A 17,625-nucleotide genomic window follows, 5' to 3' on the forward strand; every position below is an offset into this window, starting at 1 on the left:
GGAGGGAGACCAGGAAAGACTGGCTGCCCCACCTGCAAGGACAGGGACAGCGGTGACAGGCCACCGCGGGGGACGCAGGAGCAGCTGTGACGGAGGGAGCTGGCTGGCCCCGTGGCCCGGCTGGTGAGGACGGCAGCCACGCGCGGGGTGGGTTCCAGCTCCTTCCTCCCCAGGCCTGGGGCACAGCCTGTGCCCATGCCCGGCGGAGGGCCCCACGGACAGCGATGCTCACGAGGGATAAATAGAACTTTATTTTAAATAAACATTTGCCTCTGTACACAGCCCTCCGGGCTCAGTCGTCGGCCGCCTTGCGCACGTCGAAGCTGCCGCAGGGCCCGCGCAGCAGCTCCGCCAGCAGGGCCAGCAGCTGCCCGTGCTCCCGCTGCACCTCGGGGGGCAGCGCGGCCAGCTCGCTGCGCAGGCTGCGCTCCACCATGCGGCCCAGGGCGCGGCGCAGGTCCCGCAGCAGCCGCACCGTGCGCGAGTCGCCCTCCAGCCGCAGCAGGTCGCTGTCGCTGAGCGAGATGGTGGCCCGGCGCCCGTCGTCTGGGGAGGGAGGGACGGGCGGGTGAGGCCGGGCCGGGCCGGGGCGGCCAGCCCCCGCGCAGCCGAGGCGCCAGGCCCGCGGGCACCCACCTCGGACGTGGACGTCCCCGTCGGTCAGCAGCAGCACGGCCAGGGGGTGCACCTGGGAGGAGTCCCGGACAAAGACGCTGCCGTTGGACTTGACGGCCATGAAGTACGTCAGCCATCGGCTCCGCAGCCGTGTGGCCTCCCTGAGGGGGAAGAGCTGGTGAGTCGCCGCTCCTGCCCCTCCCCCCCGAGGGCCCCCCGCCTCCCCTGCCCCCCACCTGTTAATGGTCGACTTGTGCAGCAAGATGTTGCCGGATTTGGTCCTGTATGTGACGCTGTTGGGCTTGAACTTGCCCTGCCGGGTCACCTTGCCCTGCCGCACCTGCAGGTGACAGGGGGCGGGCTCAGCCAGGAGCTGCGGGGGGAGGAAACGGAGGGGGGAAGGAGGCGGGCCGGGCAGCCCCTCCCGGGCAGCACCTGGATGAGGTTGGGGTAGAGGCCCGCCATCAGCACGCCCTTCACCAGCTCCTCCTCCTCGCTGTACTCGTTGCACTGGGCCGAGGCCAGGGTGCAGTCCGAGGGCTTGCCCACCAGGAAAGCCTCGTAAATGTTCTCGGAGAACTGCTTGATGAGTCCTGGGGAGGCAACGTGGGGTGACTGGGGCCCCTAGCCGCGGGCGGACGGGGCCCGGGCGGGGGCGGGGCGGGGGCGGGCGGCGCTGACCGTGGATGAAGCGCAGGCTGGGCGCGTAGAGCAGGTTCTCCTCCAGGTAGTTCTCGCGGGAGCCGCGGTCCTGCCAGCGCAGCACCTCCTCCCAGCCCGCCACCGCCCGCACGAAGGCCAGGTGGTCACTGCCGCTGTCGTGGCTCAGCAGCGCCTTCACCTGGGGGCAGGGCACGGGGAGGGGCTGCAGGAGGCGGCTCGGGCAGGGGTGGGGCGGGCTGCAGGGGCGGGGCGGGGGCCGGCCTGACCTTGTCCACCTCCGCGCGGTTCTGCAGGCTGCTGCTGAAGGGGTCCCGGGTGAGGCAGGAGACCACCACGAGCAGCGGGTGCAGGCACCGGAAGATGGCGGCCAGCACTATGGCCTTGGCCAGCCGGGGGTCCGTGGAGATGTGGGCCAGGCGCTGCCCCAGGGTGGTCAGGTACTCGCGCTGGTCCAGCACCCCGATCTCCTGGAGCAGGATCACCGCCTCGTCCACCGCCTTGATGTTGGGGCTGTCCACGGCCTTGGAGAGGAACTCCACCGCCTGCGCAGGAGGCGAGCGTGAGCCGGCCGCGCCCGAGGCCCTCCCGCCGCCCCACGCCCGCGCCCGCCCCGCCGCTCACCGTCTTCTCGGGCATGTGGATCTTGGCCTGCAGCACCAGGTTCTCGAGGGGCGTGCGCAGGATCTCCGGCACCTGGAACGGCACCATCTTCTCCAGCCGGCTCCGCGGGAACAGGTGGTACGCGAAGCCGGACTGGCAGCGGCCGGCCCGGCCCCGGCGCTGGATCACGTTGGCGCGCGACACCCACACGGTCTCCAGGCAGGACACCTGGGGGAGGGGCCGGTGAGCAGCCAGCTCTCGCCGGCCCCTCCCCAGCAGGAACAGGGAGACGCCCAGTGTGGCCCCGTGGGGCAGGAGCCGGGGCGCTGGGAGCCCCGGGCCGGCGGCCGGAGGCGCGCACCTTGGTCTTCAGGTCGTAGCGCTCCTCCTTGTGCAGCCCGCTGTCCACCACGTGCACGATGTCGTTGATGGTGATGGAGGTCTCGGCGATGTTGGTGGCCAGGACGATCTTGCGCACGCCCGGGGGCGGCTGCTGGAAGATGGCCTTCTGGTCCATCATGGGGATGTTGGAGTGCACTGGGGGCAGCGAGCACACGGTCACGGGCACGCCCCGCACAGCCCTGTCTGCTCAGGGAAGGGGCCACGCCCGCAGCCAGGAGGCAGGCTGGTCAGAGACGGGGAGACCGGCTCACCTGGCAGGATGAGGTACTTGCTCTCGTGCAGGCCCAGGGCCTCCTGCAGGCGCTGCTGCACCCCTTTGATCTCCTGCCAGCCGGGCAGGAAGCAGAGGATCCCACCTGTAACGGGCCCAGCAGGCATGAGCCACGGCTCCTTGCACACGGGCACAGGGCCGAGGGGGCACAGGGCCGAGGGGGGCACCCACCTGGCTCCCCGCGGGCATCGATGTGCAGAACCAGATCGGTCACGAGGTCCAGGTCGAGCGCACACTCATCCTCAGACTGAGGGGAGGAGAGGCCGCGGCCGGCCCGGGCCAGGGGTCAGCGGGTCAGGCTGAGGCAGCTGGCACTGCACCTGCCCCCTCCCCACTCCCAGAGGAGACTAGGGCCAGGCCGGGGGGCTGGAGGCGGCCCAGGGCCAGGCCGGGGGCAGGAGGCGGTCCAGGGCCGGGCCGGGCCAGGGGCAGGGGGCAGCCCGGGGCCGGGCCGGGGGCAGGGGGCGGCCCGCGCCCTCACCTCGTGGTGCCGCCGGTGCGGGTGCAGGTGCTTGCCCAGCCGCGCCAGGATGTCCTCCAGGTAGTGCTCCTTGACGGGGTACATGAAGCCGGGCACCTTGATGACGGGGCAGCCGCCGAAGTAGCGGGAGAAGCGCTCGTTGTCGCCGGTGGCGCTCATGAGCACGAGCCGCAGGCCGGGGTTGAGGCGCTGCAGGCCCTTGAGCAGGATGAGCAGGAAGTCCGTGTTGACGTCGCGCTCGTGCACCTCGTCCACGATGACGTGGCTCACGCCCTCCAGGCTGGGGTTGCTCTGCAGCTTGCGCAGCAGGATGCCCACGGTGCAGAAGAGCAGCGCCCCGCCGCGCGCCGGCGGCTTGCTCTCCAGCCGCACCTGGAAGCCCACGTTGCGGCGCAGGGAGGGGCCCAGTTCGTGGCTGACGCGCTGCGCCACGGACACGGCCGAGATGCGGCGCGGCTGGGTGATGACCACGTTGCAGCGGGCGCCGCGGCCCTCCGTGACGTAGCGCTCCAGCAGCAGCTGCGGGATGCGCGTGGTCTTGCCGCAGCCCGTGTCCCCCGAGATGACCACCACCGGGTGCTGCTCGATGGCGCCCAGGATGGTGTCCCGGTGCGGGTCCACGGGCAGCTGCGGGGCCTCCTGCCAGACGGGCCCGCGCCGCCGCCACAGCTCCAGCAGGCTCTGGCTCAGCCGCGCCTCCTCCGCCTCCGACAGCGGCAGGTAGGGCTTGCCGGTGATGGGGTCCATCAGGGGCCCCGCGTCCTTGCCCAGGGGCAGGAGGTCCTCGCTCTGCAGCCGCAGCTCCGGGGAGACCCAGGCGTTGTCCACGGGGCACTGGGCACAGGGGCGAGCGCAGGGTGAGCCGCCTCCCCTCCCCGCCCGCCCCGCCTGTCCCCCCTCCGCCGCCGGGGGGGGGGGGGCTCACCTGGTTCAGGAAGGCCTCGATCTTGCGGAGGATGGGCTCGGGCACCTGGATGGTGCAGGGCCGGCGCTGCGTCTCGCCCAGCTCGCGCAGGGAGGCCAGGTTGTACATGGCGTGGGTGAGCGGCTCGTTGTTCCGGTCCACCAGGCCCAGGCTCTGCAGAGGGACACCAACACCGCGTCAGGCCCGCCTGCCCGCCCGCCGGGAGCGGCCCACGGGCCCCGGGGCTCCGAGAGCTGTGCGGAGCGACCCCTGTCCCCAGAGCTGGGTGCCCGCTGGCGCGACGCAGGAGGGAGAAGTGAGGAACCAGGGAAAGTAAATTACCCCCAAATAGTTAGAATTAACTCAAGAAAATCAAGACTCTGAGAACCGAGCAGCTGGAGCCCAGGCTCACCTCCACGCACACCCAACGTGGACCCAGAAGACAGATGCCCCGGCCGTACCCGCCCCCGCGGCCTCCCCAGAGCCCACCCACCTCGCGCCCGCACGGCACCAGCTCCACGGGACCACACTGCACACGTGTGCACAGGCTTTCTATTTACGCAGCCACTGGCGGGGACACACCGGGTCCCCTCCCTACACGCCCGCCAGCTGACCAGAGGCAGACACAAGCCGGCCCTCCGATGCCCAGGCTCAGCCCTCCGGGCCACCCCGGCTCCGGGCAGGCCTCCCGGCGGCGCCACCACGGCGGCTCTCCCAGACAGGACGCCTCCAGCCGCGGCCTCTGGGCGCCAGGGGCGCCATCGAGCCCGAGCTCAGACTTCAGCAGTCCCCAGCGAGCGGCCCATCGCCATCGCCCGTGTTCCCCGTACCACCTGTGCCCGCCCATGGCACGCTCCACTCCTCGTCGGCCGTATGGGATGCAGTTCCGAGGGGGCTGGGCCGCTTCCTGTCTCGCTCTGCACACTGACCCCTGGGCTCAGAGCACTGCTGCCCAGGCAGCCACGACCTAACCCCGCTGCCAACCTGCCGACCCCAAGCCGCCGGCCCTGAGCGTGCTGCTCTGTCCTCATCCCGGATAAACGTCTGACTGTCCTGTGGCCTCAGGCCCAGGTTCCGAGCTCTCTCTCTTCTCTCTGCAAGCAAAGGCACCGTTTCTCGCTCCGCGCTCTTCAGAACGAGGGGCTGTGGCTCCCCAGCTCCTGCCCGGAGCAGCAGCCTCAGCCTGACAAGCAGGGCGGGCCGGAGGCGGGCAGGCCGATGGCCTCCGGAAAAGGGGACGGTCTGCCCGGCGAGGGCTCCGGACGGTCAGGCTTGCCAGGCCGGGCTCACCTTCAGCTTCTTGCAGGCCAAGGCGGCCGCCTTGTTCTCGGCCTCGGCTTTGCGGCGCCCTTTGGCCACAAAGGTCATGGGGCAGGGCCAGAGCAGCGTGAGGGTGGCCAGCTTGGTCTTGGTGCCCACGGTGTGGAACTGCATGAGGTTCTGCGGGAGGAGAGCGGGACGGGAGTGAGCGCAGACAGAGCCCCCTGCCCCCCGGAGGGCGTTCCCAGGGAGGACGGTGTCCGGGCCAGGCCACTGGCTGCCCCACGGCCTCCCAGCACCGGCCAGGCCAGTGTGATGGCGCCGTGGGCTGACGCTGTTGTGGCCAAACCAGGCGCATCCAGGCCGGAGGGCCCTGGCCCTGGGGAAGCTCTGCTTACCGGAGCCTCGCCCCTGCCCCTGCCCCACCCGCTCTCCCCCTCCCCCTCCCCCGCCCCGCCCCGGAGACCAGCTCACCTTGGCCGTGGAGGACGAGGTCGCTATCTGGATCACCTTGGCCAGGAGGTTCTTGGGGAGCGGGAACTGGGTCAGAGCCCGGATCGCACTGTCGTCGTCCGTCATTTCAAGGGACCCCCCCCTGAGGACCAAAGTTCCGGTGAAGCAGCCCTCTTCCCAGGGCTGGTCCCCCCTCCCGCCCGCCCCAGCGTGGCTGATGCTCCCTCAGGGCCCGCCCTCAGAGGGCAGGGGCAGGCAGGGGGCTGCTGGGCACAAAGCCCAGCCCAAGCACAGACCCGGCGGGCCCCCAGACCGGGCAGTGACTACGGGCCCAGGCGAGGCGCGGGCCTTCCTTCTCAGAAAGGCTCCCGGGAGCCCCCCGTTCCCACGCCCCGGCCCCAGCCTCCCTGCACCCCCTCCAGCTGCACCTGAGGGGGGTGTCCTGCTGGGTCAGGGACAGGAAGTCATTGACATCGATGGTCCCCTCTTCTAGCTCTTCCTCCTCCTCTTCCTCTTCCTCTCGGCCCAGGGAGCGGGGCAGGCCCCCGGGGCCCCCGGGCCGGATGCTCTCGGGATTCAGCTGCCGCCAGGAAGTGGGTGGCATGGCCGGCTCCGGGCGCCACCAGCTATCCGCCGGAGAGCCGAAGCGGTCGGCGAGCACACGGTACTTGGCTGCATCGAACAGCTCGTTCCTGGGGCCCAGCAGGCCCCAGCCCTGCGGGGAGAGGGCATTGTGAGGGTGCATGGCACCTGCACGCCTCGCGGAGGCACAGAGCCGGAAACGTCTGCATTCCCGCGCCTGCGGAAAAGGCAGAAACAACCAGCCAGCCCACAGGACAGACACGTCACTGATCTGAGACACCGCGGGGGCATGGCTCCTGGACTCTGCCCCACCCCCACCACACCCCCGTCACACGCCTTCCGACAGGAGCGCTGCTGCCGAAGGCGCAGAGACCGGGAAGGACGGACGGACAGCCGTGAGGCAGGAAGGACCTGGGCCGGCGTGCACTCCAAAGGCCCTTCCCGGAATGAACCTGCAAATGCAGTCGGCATCGCCGCCTTCGGAGCAAACACCACCAGCACCTGCCGGGCCTCTGGCACGACACAGCTGCCCGGCCGGCCGGGGAGGGAGCCCAGGTCCTGCCCAAGAGGCTCAGCACCGGGGAGAGCGGCGCAGGTGTGAGGCCCGAGTGTAAGGAGAGCCAGAGCAGGAGCAGGTCTGACCGCGCTGACGTCGGAGATCACGGCAGCTGATGCCAGGACCGGCTGAGGGACCACCGTCCTTACAACGCCTCCGGCTTCTGTCAGCGTTTAAAGCTCTCACAGCAGCAATGAAGGCCTGACCCGCCGAAGGTGACCGTAAGCACACGACATGGCAAACGGACCTCCATGCAGGGAGACCGTGTGCCCGGACGGTCTGCTCTTACACACGTGACAGCAACGAGGTTCCAATCAGTCCGGCAGTTTCCGGGCTCGACAGACAGGTGCAAACAGCAGGCCTGTCAGGCGGGAGGGAGCGGGGGTTCCCCAGAGAGAAACAGCCCCTCCGAGGGCAGCACTTACAGCACGGCTGGTTGTGGGGAGTGAGGAACTGGGGGTACAGATGTTGGGGGATAAAAGAGAATGAAGTCCAAAATATATAAAGAACTCCCAAAGCAACAGAAAACCCCAAACAGCCCAGCGTTTCTCCAAAGAAGGAACAAAAGGCACAGCTCGCGGACAGCCGCTCAGATCACTGCTCGTCAGGGAAATGCAGGCCAAAGCCCCAGCGAGACTCCGCCCCGCCGGGACCCGGCCCCGGGGCGGGGAGAAGGGCGTGGAAGGCCAGCCGGGCACGTGGCGGGTGGAGGGACCAGGGCGGCCGCTGGACGCACCAGGTGGTTTCTCCGGACACGAAGAGCAGAACCACCACCCGGCCCGGACCCCACGTCAGAGGCACCACCCACGGCCGAGCAGAACTCCGTCAGGTGGAAGCACCACGGGCCGACGGGCTGGTCGGCAGACGTGGTCGAACCACAGACGCCGAGGAAGGGCGCCTGCGGGGCCAGCGCCCGGTGAGCCCGAGGACATCCCTCAGGGAGAGGCCAGCCCCCGAGGACAGACCCGGACGCAGGGAGGCACTCCCCGCGGAGAGCAGTGCTGGCTGCGAGGCGGCGGGCGGCTGTGCGCGGTGGGACGAGGAGTCCTGGGGGCGGGGCACAGCAGGCCGCGGTGCCTCATGCTACAGCCCCATTCCCATCGCCTCTTCCAGAATCACACGCCCCAGAGGCGGCGCAGGGAGGGGACAGAGTGAGCGGGATGGAGGGCACAGGGGGTTCCAAGTGCTTCCAACTCCCAGAAGAAGAGCTCTGTCCTCAGCTCAGCGCCACGCTGAGCCAGGAGCAGCCCGGGCAGCGAGGCGGGACCACGCCTCCGAGAAGAGGACCCTCTGCGACAGGGACGCCCGGGGACGCCAGCCCGGTACTGCCCGCGGAGCGGGCGCTGCCCTCGGAGCGCTGCCCACGGGGCTCCGCTCTGTGGCCTGAGCCACAGGGTCGGCCATCGCAGCGGGAAATCCACTCCCCGAGGCTACAGCGTGGGGGCTGGCGCAGAACGGGGGAGCGGGAGAGGGGGGCCCACAGGACGGGAGCGGGGCCCCGTCAGCCGCCCCGGGGAGTCACCTTGAACAGCTGGCAGGCGGCGGCGGCAGCCTGGCGCTCGGCGTCGATCTTCTTGCTGCCATAGCCCTCCACCTCCACGCTCTTGGGCCACTTGATGTGGAGGGTGACTTTCTGGAAGAGAAGAGAGGGTCAGGGCCCTGCCTCTCGGGGCGGCAAGCCCCAGGGCATGAGCCCCCAGGCCAGCTGTTTGTTCCTCAAAGGGCCAGTTCTCGGCAGAGGGCGAGGCGGGACAGCTCGGCGGTGAGACCTCCAGCAGGTCCACCCGCTCCACACCAGCAGTCCAGCTAGCCGCCGGGCCAGAGCTGCGCCGGGCAGGGCCTGTCACCGAGATGAGCCTCCTGGCTCGCCGCGGCTCCCTGACCGGCCGCCTCAGCGCCTCAGCTCAGACGGTTTCCGCTCGGACGCCGCCCTGCCGGAGGCGCCGGGAGGACGGCTCAGCTCGGTCCCCGTGGCCGCCCTGCGCGGTTACCTTTTTCTTCGGTCCATTCGTGTGCACGTAGACGAGTTTGTCTTTTGCGTGAGAGATGCCAAGGGCTCTTCCAATCACACTGTTGAGAAGGTTTTTGGGCTGTGGGAACTCTTTTAATAGGTCCCTAGAAGCTAAGGGAACAAGAACAAGGCATTACAGCTGCTCTCCTCCGGAAGACGCGGGGCGTGGGCTCAGGACCCCAAACACGAGCTCTGGGGAAGGCGGGTGGCTGCGGCTCCCCGGGCCCGCCCCGCGGCGCCCTCCCCCGCTCCCCTGACAGCCGGCCCGCGGCCGGGAGCGCTCCCCGCGGCACCCACGGGCCGCCGCACGCGGGAGGGGCCGCCAGGCCGGGGCGGACACAGGCCCCGCGGGGGGACTGACCAGACCCGCTGAGCGAGCCCCCGGCCCGCAGGACCCTCCTCCCTCCCGGTCCGCCCGGAGCGAGGCGCCGAGCCCAGCCGGACCCGGACCCGGACCCGCCCGCAGGGACCTGCCCGGCCCGCCCGGAGGGAGGCGCCGGGGGCGGACCCCCCTCACCCTCCGCCCGGAACCGGACACTCATGTCACCGCGGCCGCTCACCCACCCACCGCCTGCGCCCCGGCCCACCCGGCGCCGCACCGGCCCGGAACCGGCGGGCCCGCGGGCAGCCCGGGCGGCCGGCCCCAGGACACGCGCCAAGGGACCCGGCCCGGGACCGGCCCGGCCGCGCAGCCCGAGCAGCCGGAGGCCGGGCCGCAGGGACCGCGATGGCGGCGGGGTGGGGCGGTCCGCCGGCGGCAGGGCGCCCGCCCCCGCCCCCCGCCCCGCGGCGGCCCGGACCGCTCCGGAGGACACGCCGCCGCCGCCAAGGGCGCTCACCGTTCACCATGCCGCCCTCCGGGCCCGCGGGCGCCGCCCCCGCCTCCGCCTCGGCCTCCTGCGCGGGGTCGGCGCGGGCGGAGCCGGACGAGAAGCCGCGCGCGCGCCCCTGTCGCCCGGCGGCGGCGCGGGGGCCGGGCCTGAGGCGCCGAGAGACGCGGGCGGCCAGGACCATGAGCCTCCCGGCGGCCGCCATCGCTCCCGGCCGCGGCGCAGCCCGAGCGCGGCGCCCCCTGCCGGCCCGGCGGACCCGATCGGAGCGGCGGCGCCCCCTGCCGGCCCGGCGGACCCGGAGCACAGCCCCCAGCGGCTCCGCCTCGGCCCGGGCTGGTGAGGGCGCCCGCGGGCCGGGGCCGGGCGGGAAGCGGGGCCCTGGGTCCCGGGTCTGGGCAGCGCCAGCACCGCCCTCCGTCGCCCGGAATGGCGGGAGCGGACCGGGGTCAGAGGCCGGCGGGTGGGGCAGGAGGGGGGTCTGGAGGCGGTGGGGGCACCGGTGGGCCCGTTTCTCACTCATGAGGTCTGGGCGGCAGGGACCTGCCTTTGCACAAGCCCCGGACCCCGCACCCACCCCGGCCCCGGCCCGGGCCCTGCAGGCCCCACAGGCCCCGCAGGGCAGGCCCGGGCGATGCCGGGGGAAACCAGGACCGCCCGGGGCAGCCGCCAGGGGGCGCTGGGCAGGCGCTGCCCCCCCAGGGCACCAGGACCCGGCAAAGGGCAGGCAGCCCGGCAGCAATGACCCAGCCCCCGAGGGGCCACACCTGCACCCCAGGCCGCCCGCGTTGGGGCCGCTTGGCTGGGGGTGGGTCTGCAGAGCGGAGGCTCCCGGCGCATCCGAGCCGGGAGCAGCCAGATCCCCGAACCGAGCTGCCCGCCCGCCCGCCCGCCCGCCCGCCCGCCCGCTCAGGGGCAGGAGAACCGGCGTCTGCGGCCGAAGGAGACGGCCGCTGGACGGAGCCGCGTCTGGGCACAGGCCGGCCGGTGCTCGGACCCCTGTGCCGGGTCCGCTTACAAACGAGGGGCCGCCAGGAGCCGCTCCCGCTCGCACTGGGGCAGCTGAGGGTCTGCCAGCTGCCTGCCCTCCTCTCTCCCTTCACCCGCCGATGTCACCGGCAAACCCGCCGCCCTGGTGCACAGGGCAGCAGCGGCTCCTGGCGGCCTCGGGGCCTGTGCCCGCCGGGGCCTGGAGCCGGCGAAGGGCTCCTGCAGGCCCTGCCCCCACTGCCCGCTGCCAAGCGAGCTTCCCGCTCGGCCAGCTGCCTCTGCAGGGACCCACCGCTTTCCGTGGTCAAGGCAGCGGAGCCGCCGCAGAAGGCAGGGGCCACGCCGGCACGCTTACTCCGACCTCAGGCCGTGCTGCGCTCCTCTCCTCCCGGCCACAAAGAGGCCCTCCCGCGCCCGCACCACCTTCTCCGCCTCCGCCTGGGGACAGGGCACCCCTCTGCCCCTGAGAAAGGGGCCCGTGTGAGAGAAGACACCCCCCCCCAGGACCTCAGCCGGGCCCAGACGCGGCCCCTCCGCTCCGGGGGAGCCTGCAGCTGGGACGGAGGAAGCGGGGGAGGGCCTGCTGCGCCCGCAGGAGGTCCTGGCCCTGCAGCCGGAGGCCCGGAGTGCAGGCCCCGGGCTCCTGGCGGAGTGAGAGGCCAACCCTGAGGACCCGCCTCGGCCAGCACCCATGCCGACGCCCGGAGCTCACCCTCTGGTCAATGGCGAGCACGCCCACGCGGGCGGAAGCCAGAAAGATGAGGGCCCTGCAGGGCGGGCGGCCAGCTGACCCCGTGCTCACGGCTTCCCCCTCACAGGGGTAAGGCACACGGCGAGGGGGCGAGAGGGCGTCTGAGACGCGGGCCCAGCCGTGCCCAGGCCCCGCCAGGACCGGGCCGAGGGGGAGGCGCAGGGCAGGCTCAGGTGAGCGCCTTTACCCCTTTCCCGGGACAGCAGAGGGGCTGGGGGAGGGGAGCTTCAATCCACACCTGCCTCCACGGGCACGGGACCTGTGCAGCGGCCACGACCCTGAGCGCGGCTGTCTGAGCCGAGGCTGCCCCTGCCCCTCCTCCCGGGCGAGGCCCCAGCCTGGGGAGCAGGGCAGCGAGGCCTGGCACAGGGGGCGGAGGGAGAGGGCACGTCCGGGGGCGGAGTGGGCTCACGGGGCGCGGCCTGCCCACCAGCCGCTCCCCAGCACGCCTGACGCTCAGAGCCACTCACCTGCCATGTTGGGAATGTTAACGTTCAGCCTTTTCGAGTTACAGGGCGTTTTAAAAAAGAAAAAAAAAAGGGCGATCAACTCTTGCCATGGCCGCGGGAGGGGTGGCGTCTCTTTCCCCAGCCAAGGGGTCGGGGCCAAGCGCTAGCGAGCGGCCATCCTCGGCGGGCGGGCCGAGCGCTGGGGAGGGTGCCTGCGGGCGCTCCCGGCCTTCAAAGCCCTTCCCGGCAGACCTGAGGCACGGCCGCGTCCAGGGGGCTGACCCAGGAGGCTCTTCCCTGACGGGCAGCCAGGGGCAGGGAGGGCAGCGCCAGGCCCGGAGCAGCTACCGAAGGCTCTGGGCAGAGGTGCCCGGGCCACCCTGGCACCACGGGGCCTGCGGGGAGCTGTCACCTGTCTGGGCTCCGACATTCTCCTCCACCACAAGGGCCTGAGAGGCAGGTGTGAATGCCAGGAAGGGCTTGGGGGCGGGACCAGTGTGCCAGGATCCCAACGCCTCGAGGGGCGCACTGGCCAGTCGGGGTGCTCTGCTCTGGCCCCGCCCGAGCGCCCCACACTTCGGGGGCCCCGAGCCCGGCGGCCGAGAGACGCCAGCCTCCGGTTCTCCAGGCTGCTGCCTTCGCTCCGCTCACAGGAGGCCTGAGGCCAAGGGTCAGGGAACAGCCCAAACCTTCCCGTGACCTCACGCAGCTCCTCCTGCGGCCCAGAGGCCAGCCTGGCCGGCCGCCCGGCCTCCCCCCGCAGACCCGCCGGGCTGTGCAGGAGCGGCCCCCCTTACCTCGGCAGATGGTCCCTCCGGGGGCAGGGTTGACACACATGGGCGGGAGGCGGGGCGGAGGGAGTTTGCACTGACGTTGCCTGTGCTGGGCCCGATCTGGGGAGAGAGGGGAGTCAGGGGGGCACGGCCACGCTCACTCCCCAGAGCGTCCGGGAGGGGCTTCGGGCAGCAGGGCTGCTGGTGGTCCGGGAGCCGGTCACGCGTTCGGAGAAAGTGTCCCCAGCGCTGCCCAGAGGGCTGTCGCCTCCCAGGGACCCCCCTCCCGGCGCCTGAGCCACCCTGAGTTCACGCCCAGCTTCCGGGCCCCTCGCTGCCCCTGTGCCGTCGGCTGTGGGTCCCCAGACGGCACGCAGCCAGAGCTCCGCTCTTTCCTGGGGAACCAGGGTCTGAGCTCGGCGGTCCCGGAGCCACGATGGCGTGGGAAGGGAGGTGGCGAGGGCAGAGCCCCATGCGAACGGGGACCTGGTCCGGAGCCTCTGCCGGTCGAGGCTGCCTGGCTCCCTCGGAGCCGGTGCTGAATGTCACCCTGATGGGAAGCTCCCGGCAGGCACTGAACCGCAGGCACTGCCGGGCGGGATGGCCGGATGGCCGGCGTGGCTCCAGAGTCTGAAAAGTCACTCTCAGGCGACCCAGGACCTCCCCCGGGGCGGCTCCCAGCCTCCGCCGGCCCAGGGAGGACAGACAGGCATGGACGGACGGACGGGCCCTCTCACCTTTTCTGAATGAGTCCAGGCTGAACATCTCTGGCCGGAGGGAACGCTGCACCCTAGGAAGAAGCGTGCCAGAGGCGGCGTCAGTGCTCGGGGCCAGGGCCTGGGGAGGCTCAGCGCGGAGGACGGGGACTCGGGAAGCTGTCCCGGTCGGGAGGGGAGCTCTGCACCAGGAGCTGCGGCTGCCCTGTGAGGAGGGAGGGCCAGCCCGCTCCAGGTGCCGGGCTCTGCTCCTCTCTCCTCCAGAGCTCTCTCCTCCTCACCAAACCCAGCCCGGAGGGCGGTGAGGCGCTTCACCGCCGATAGAGTCCCCGCTCCAGGACACCGCCTTCCAGGGCTTCTAGGAGCTTCCACAGGGCCCTCGCTCCCGCTGCATCGGGGATGGGCCGATGCCTGCCCTCCGGACACACGGTACAGGCTCTCGCAGAACCCAGGGGACTGAGCAAGGACGAGCAAAGCCCTTCACGGGGAGCCGCGGGGAGATACACTGTCAGCTCCAAGTCCAACTGTTGGCAAAAAATTTGGTCGCATTTTGCTCGTTAATACAATTAACTGAGGAGGCGACCTCATGACTTAAAAGAAAGGAACACTCTGCTGTAACAACTTCATTTTAAAAAGCAGCTAAACTCAGAACGATCCCTGTGTTAAGCAGTTTTCTGGGGTTGGTGCTGGGGCATCCTGTGGCCTTAGTTTAAAACATCACAGAAGCCGCAGCAAAGCAGGACGCTGCCCACATCCCCAGGCGTCTCGGCCCGCGCCTGCCCCTGACCTCTGCCCTCTCACGGTCAGCCACGGGCGCGGGGTGCGGGCCGACCGCACAGGTCTGCCCGGGCGCTCCCTCTCCCCGTGATGCTAGGATTCGGCGGCTCAGAGAGAACACTTCAATACCTATCAAGGATTCAATTTACTTTAAGAAACTACATTCCATAGACGCCTTCTGTCCAAAATGAAAGAAAAAAGGTGTAATTTGAGATTCTAATTTTAAAGAAAACCTGAATATTATAAAATCTAAACTATCTAAGTGATTAAGAAACAATACTTTCTTGCCAAAAAATTATGTTAATTTGCTTGTAAATAAACTTCTGGTTTTGCTTTTTAAAAGTCCCCAATCCTCTTCATGCCAATATTAACTCATATGACATGTCATGTAACACTGTCTTTTCCTGTATCGGTCTAAAAATACAGTATGATATTCAAGATAAGATCTTTTTAAAATATTGATTTGACAGAGAGAGAGAAATGGAAAAGGAGAGAGGAAGGGAGAAAGAGAAAAATATCGATTTGTTCCACTTATTTATGCGTCCACTGGTTGATGCTTGCCTGTGCCCGACCAGGGATGAAACCTGCAACCTTGGCGTATTGGGATGGCACTCTCACCAACTGCCAGGACCCAGATAGGGTTAAAAAAAAGATCTTTTAGTGGTGATATCTTACAGAGCTTTAGAACACGTCACGGAGATCAAAAAGAAAGCCACCTTCCTTGTTGGAAACCTTTAAGGCTCAGAGTCTCGTAAGGAGCTTAGAAACAAGTAAAATAATCGTGTATCCGGTTTTCTGCACAATGAATCACCACTTAGCTCCAGCGAGAGCCCCTATGGACGATTCAAGGACAGAGAGCTTCCATACGACTAATTAAAAATGATACCCTGGCCCTAGCCGGTTTAGCTCAATGGATAGAACATCAACCTCCAGACCGAAGGGTCCCAGGTTTGATTCCTGATCAGGCACATTCCAGGGTTGCAGGCGGGATCGGCGGTGGGGGGCGTGCAGGAGGCACGATTCTCTCATCATTGCTGTTTCTATCTCTCTCTCTCCCTCTCCTTCCTCTCTGAAATCAATTAAAAAAAATGTTTTTAAATCATACCCTTCTTCCAAAAACAGTCACAAATGAATGTAATTCACCAATGAATTGCTTTGCAGTGCCCGTGGCTAACTCACCTTACAAAAGCAATGAAAACCTCGGCTTCTGTGGGCGTGCGAGCTGGAGCTGGGTCCTCTCCCTGCTATTCCTCATCACGAGGCTGGGCCTCCCCTGGGAAGTACGGAAAGCCTCTGGGTCATCAGAACTCCCTCACCCGCTCCCGCACAGGGACAGGTCCTGTCGGTGGCAGGAAGTGCCCGCGGAGGCCCTGCCTGGCCCACTCAGCCCATCGTGAGCTGCCCTGAGCCGTCCCCTCTAAGATGCCAGGGAGAGACCTCCCGGCACAGGAGCGGGCGTCCCGCCAGCGTTTCCGCCGAGCCTGACCCAGAGTGCCGCTGCGGCAGCTTTGAGCTCTGCTCCCACCGTGGCTGCGGTTCGCCGAGGGCAGGTAAAGCAGCTCTCGGGGGTTTGGGAGAATCACCACTAGACCTCGAACACCATTTTTATCCTTTACGGAGGACTTCACAGGAGTGCCGTCCCGGGGTTACACACCTGGCCCAGGATCCCGCCGCTGCCCCCGGGCACAATGTAAAGGTGCAGTTAGGGACCGAGCGCCACAGTGGCCTGGCTTACAGTACACTAACCCCCTGGTGCTGGGCCGGATGGCCCGAGGGTGTTTGAAATCACTCTTGATAACAGCATCTTCCAAAGTTGGAAGAGGCAAGAAGTGTCCAACGGACAGACTTGGAACCGCAGCTTCGTAAGTTAAAACTCAATACCTTTTGGAGGTACAGGCCTACCCACACAGGTTGAAAAAAAAAAAATGCAGCAAAGAATGTATTTGCTGCACCTTCAGCAGCGACACATAGAGAACACCATCCTAAACCCTAAGAACCAGGGGGAGGGGCGCCTCCTGGAAACTCCAAACCCCAAGAGGTAAGTACGTTATGCGATGTGGTCAACACCACAGTGGCAGTGGGTTACTTGTTTCCAAGAATCTGCAAAAGGAACCCGTCAGACGGTGTCTCATTTACTCTGCCTAGGAAGTTGCAGCCAAAAACAGGTTGAGAGTCTGCAAGTGGCTCTCTGTGGCCCACCTGCTACCGTGCATGGCAGGCCCCTGTGGGCCGGGAGTGCAAAGCGGGACAACCCCCGCCGTGCAAAATCACAATTATGGGGACGGATGCTGCGAGAAGAAGGCGAGCTAGGCAGCGTGCTAGCGCCGTGCTCCTGACTTGGGGGCTCCGAGGACCCCTGGGACCCCAGTGCACTGCAAACAAAGAACCCAACATGCATGAAGTCTTCCCGTGCGAAATGGGACCAGGCACCAGCAGCAAACAAAGAACACCTCCCCCCTTGGCCGCCCCCCGTGACGAGGTGGGTGCAAAAGGGGGCAAACCAGGGGGGCGAGATTGCACCAGGCCTCCCTTTGGGCGAAAGGCCCAGGCCGCACGGGGAGCAAACAAAGGTCCCAGGGCCTCCAGGGGCTTCCTCCAGGCCCTGCCTCGGGAAACGGAGCATCCCCGGAGGCAGAGGCGTCGATGCGCCAATGAAGCGGCCTCTCCCGCGGCCCCAGCAGAGCCCCTGGCTACCGAGCCCGCCCCAGCGGACCTGCCTGGCCCCCGCCCCCGCCCCGGCTCCATGGCAACGGCAGGCCGAGGCCTGGCTGCCCACGGCTCGGCCCAGCCGGCTTCCCGGGCAGGCCTAGGATGCCCGGCCTGCTCCCCGGGCCCGCCCGCCTCTCCGCCCCACTCTCCGCCGAGCCGACGGTCGGACTCGGACCCCGCCTCGCGCCGATCATCCCCGGCCGCGGTAAGCTCCTCCAGGGGGCACCGAAGGGGAGAATAAAAAGCCCAATTCACCTGTTGTTACAGATGTGAAACAAGCCTGGATGCACCGCGCATGAGCCGCGGGCCCCCCCTAACCACGGCCGGACTACAACTCCCACCAGCCGCAGCGCGGAGACTTCCGGGTCCCGAGGCGGAAGTCCCGCCTGCCGCCCCGGCGCGCCCCGCCCCTCACTCCGGCCCCGCCTCCCGAGTCCGCCCGTAGGTCTCGGCGGCTCTCGAGCGGGTCCTCTTCCCGGGGTGCGCAGGGGTCTCCGGAGGCTGACGCCGAAGGGCGGCCTACCCGCGGCCAGGCCCCGGCGCCGGGCCCAATGGGCGGCGGCGGCGGGCGGCCGGGGCCGGGACTTCCGGCCGAGCGGGGTTGGGGGAAGCCGCGGGGTCGCCTGGGGCTGCACGTAGCCGCGCCTTTCGGGGCCCCGCAGCATCCGGCAGGGAGAGATGGCGCCCGCGCTCCGGTGCGGGAGGAAACCAGCCGGCCAGGGCCGAGCCCGGGGCGAAGCCAGCTCGGCCTCCAGGCGCCGTCCGCCTCCCCGGCCCCGCTCGCGGCCACGCCCCCGCCGCCCGGCCCTCTGAGCTGCGGGGCGGCGGGGGC

The 17,625-nt window shown here is 68.7% G+C and overlaps 1 protein-coding gene across 3 annotated transcripts; it reads right to left on the bottom strand.

The window, feature by feature from the left end:
* Window positions 1–228: 228 nt before the first annotated feature.
* DHX30 (DExH-box helicase 30) lies at window positions 229–17,175 on the bottom strand. Of its 3 annotated transcripts, XM_084901627.1 has the most exons (22): window positions 17,049–17,175; window positions 15,264–15,357; window positions 13,329–13,381; window positions 12,616–12,711; window positions 11,840–11,868; window positions 8,779–8,909; window positions 8,310–8,420; window positions 6,078–6,364; window positions 5,671–5,791; window positions 5,227–5,376; window positions 3,958–4,110; window positions 3,033–3,866; window positions 2,723–2,798; window positions 2,532–2,636; window positions 2,240–2,415; window positions 1,900–2,106; window positions 1,545–1,820; window positions 1,297–1,456; window positions 1,051–1,208; window positions 852–955; window positions 637–776; window positions 229–546 (listed from the first exon to the last, which is right to left on the bottom strand). In XM_084901627.1, the coding sequence occupies exons 5-22, from the start codon at window positions 11,844–11,846 to the stop codon at window positions 293–295; spliced, it is 3,450 nt and encodes a 1,149-aa protein (XP_084757753.1). In that variant the 5' UTR covers window positions 11,847–11,868; window positions 12,616–12,711; window positions 13,329–13,381; window positions 15,264–15,357; window positions 17,049–17,175; the 3' UTR covers window positions 229–292. The 3 variants fall into 3 exon arrangements, with proteins under 3 accessions (XP_084757753.1, XP_084757752.1, XP_084757751.1); XM_084901626.1 differs by lacking the exon at window positions 11,840–11,868; XM_084901625.1 differs by lacking the exons at window positions 11,840–11,868; window positions 12,616–12,711; window positions 13,329–13,381; window positions 15,264–15,357; window positions 17,049–17,175 and adding an exon at window positions 9,638–9,868.
* Between the last annotated feature and the right edge of the window lie 450 nt (window positions 17,176–17,625).

Source organism: Pipistrellus hanaki, assembly GCF_964339955.1.
Source record: "Pipistrellus hanaki genome assembly, chromosome: 13".
NCBI classification, from domain to species: Eukaryota; Metazoa; Chordata; class Mammalia; order Chiroptera; family Vespertilionidae; genus Pipistrellus; species Pipistrellus hanaki.

Excerpts from the sequence above, each read along its gene's own strand:
- DHX30 (XM_084901625.1), bottom strand. The coding sequence starts at position 9,833 with ATGGCGGCCGCCGGGAGGCTCATGGTCCTGGCCGCCCGCGTCTCTCGG. Across the intron at positions 6,365-8,309 it reads CCGCCTGCCAGCTGTTCAAG|GGCTGGGGCCTGCTGGGCCC; the intron begins GTGACTCCCCGG and ends CTCTCCCCGCAG. Across the intron at positions 2,416-2,531 it reads CAAGTACCTCATCCTGCCAG|TGCACTCCAACATCCCCATG; the intron begins GTGAGCCGGTCT and ends CGCTGCCCCCAG.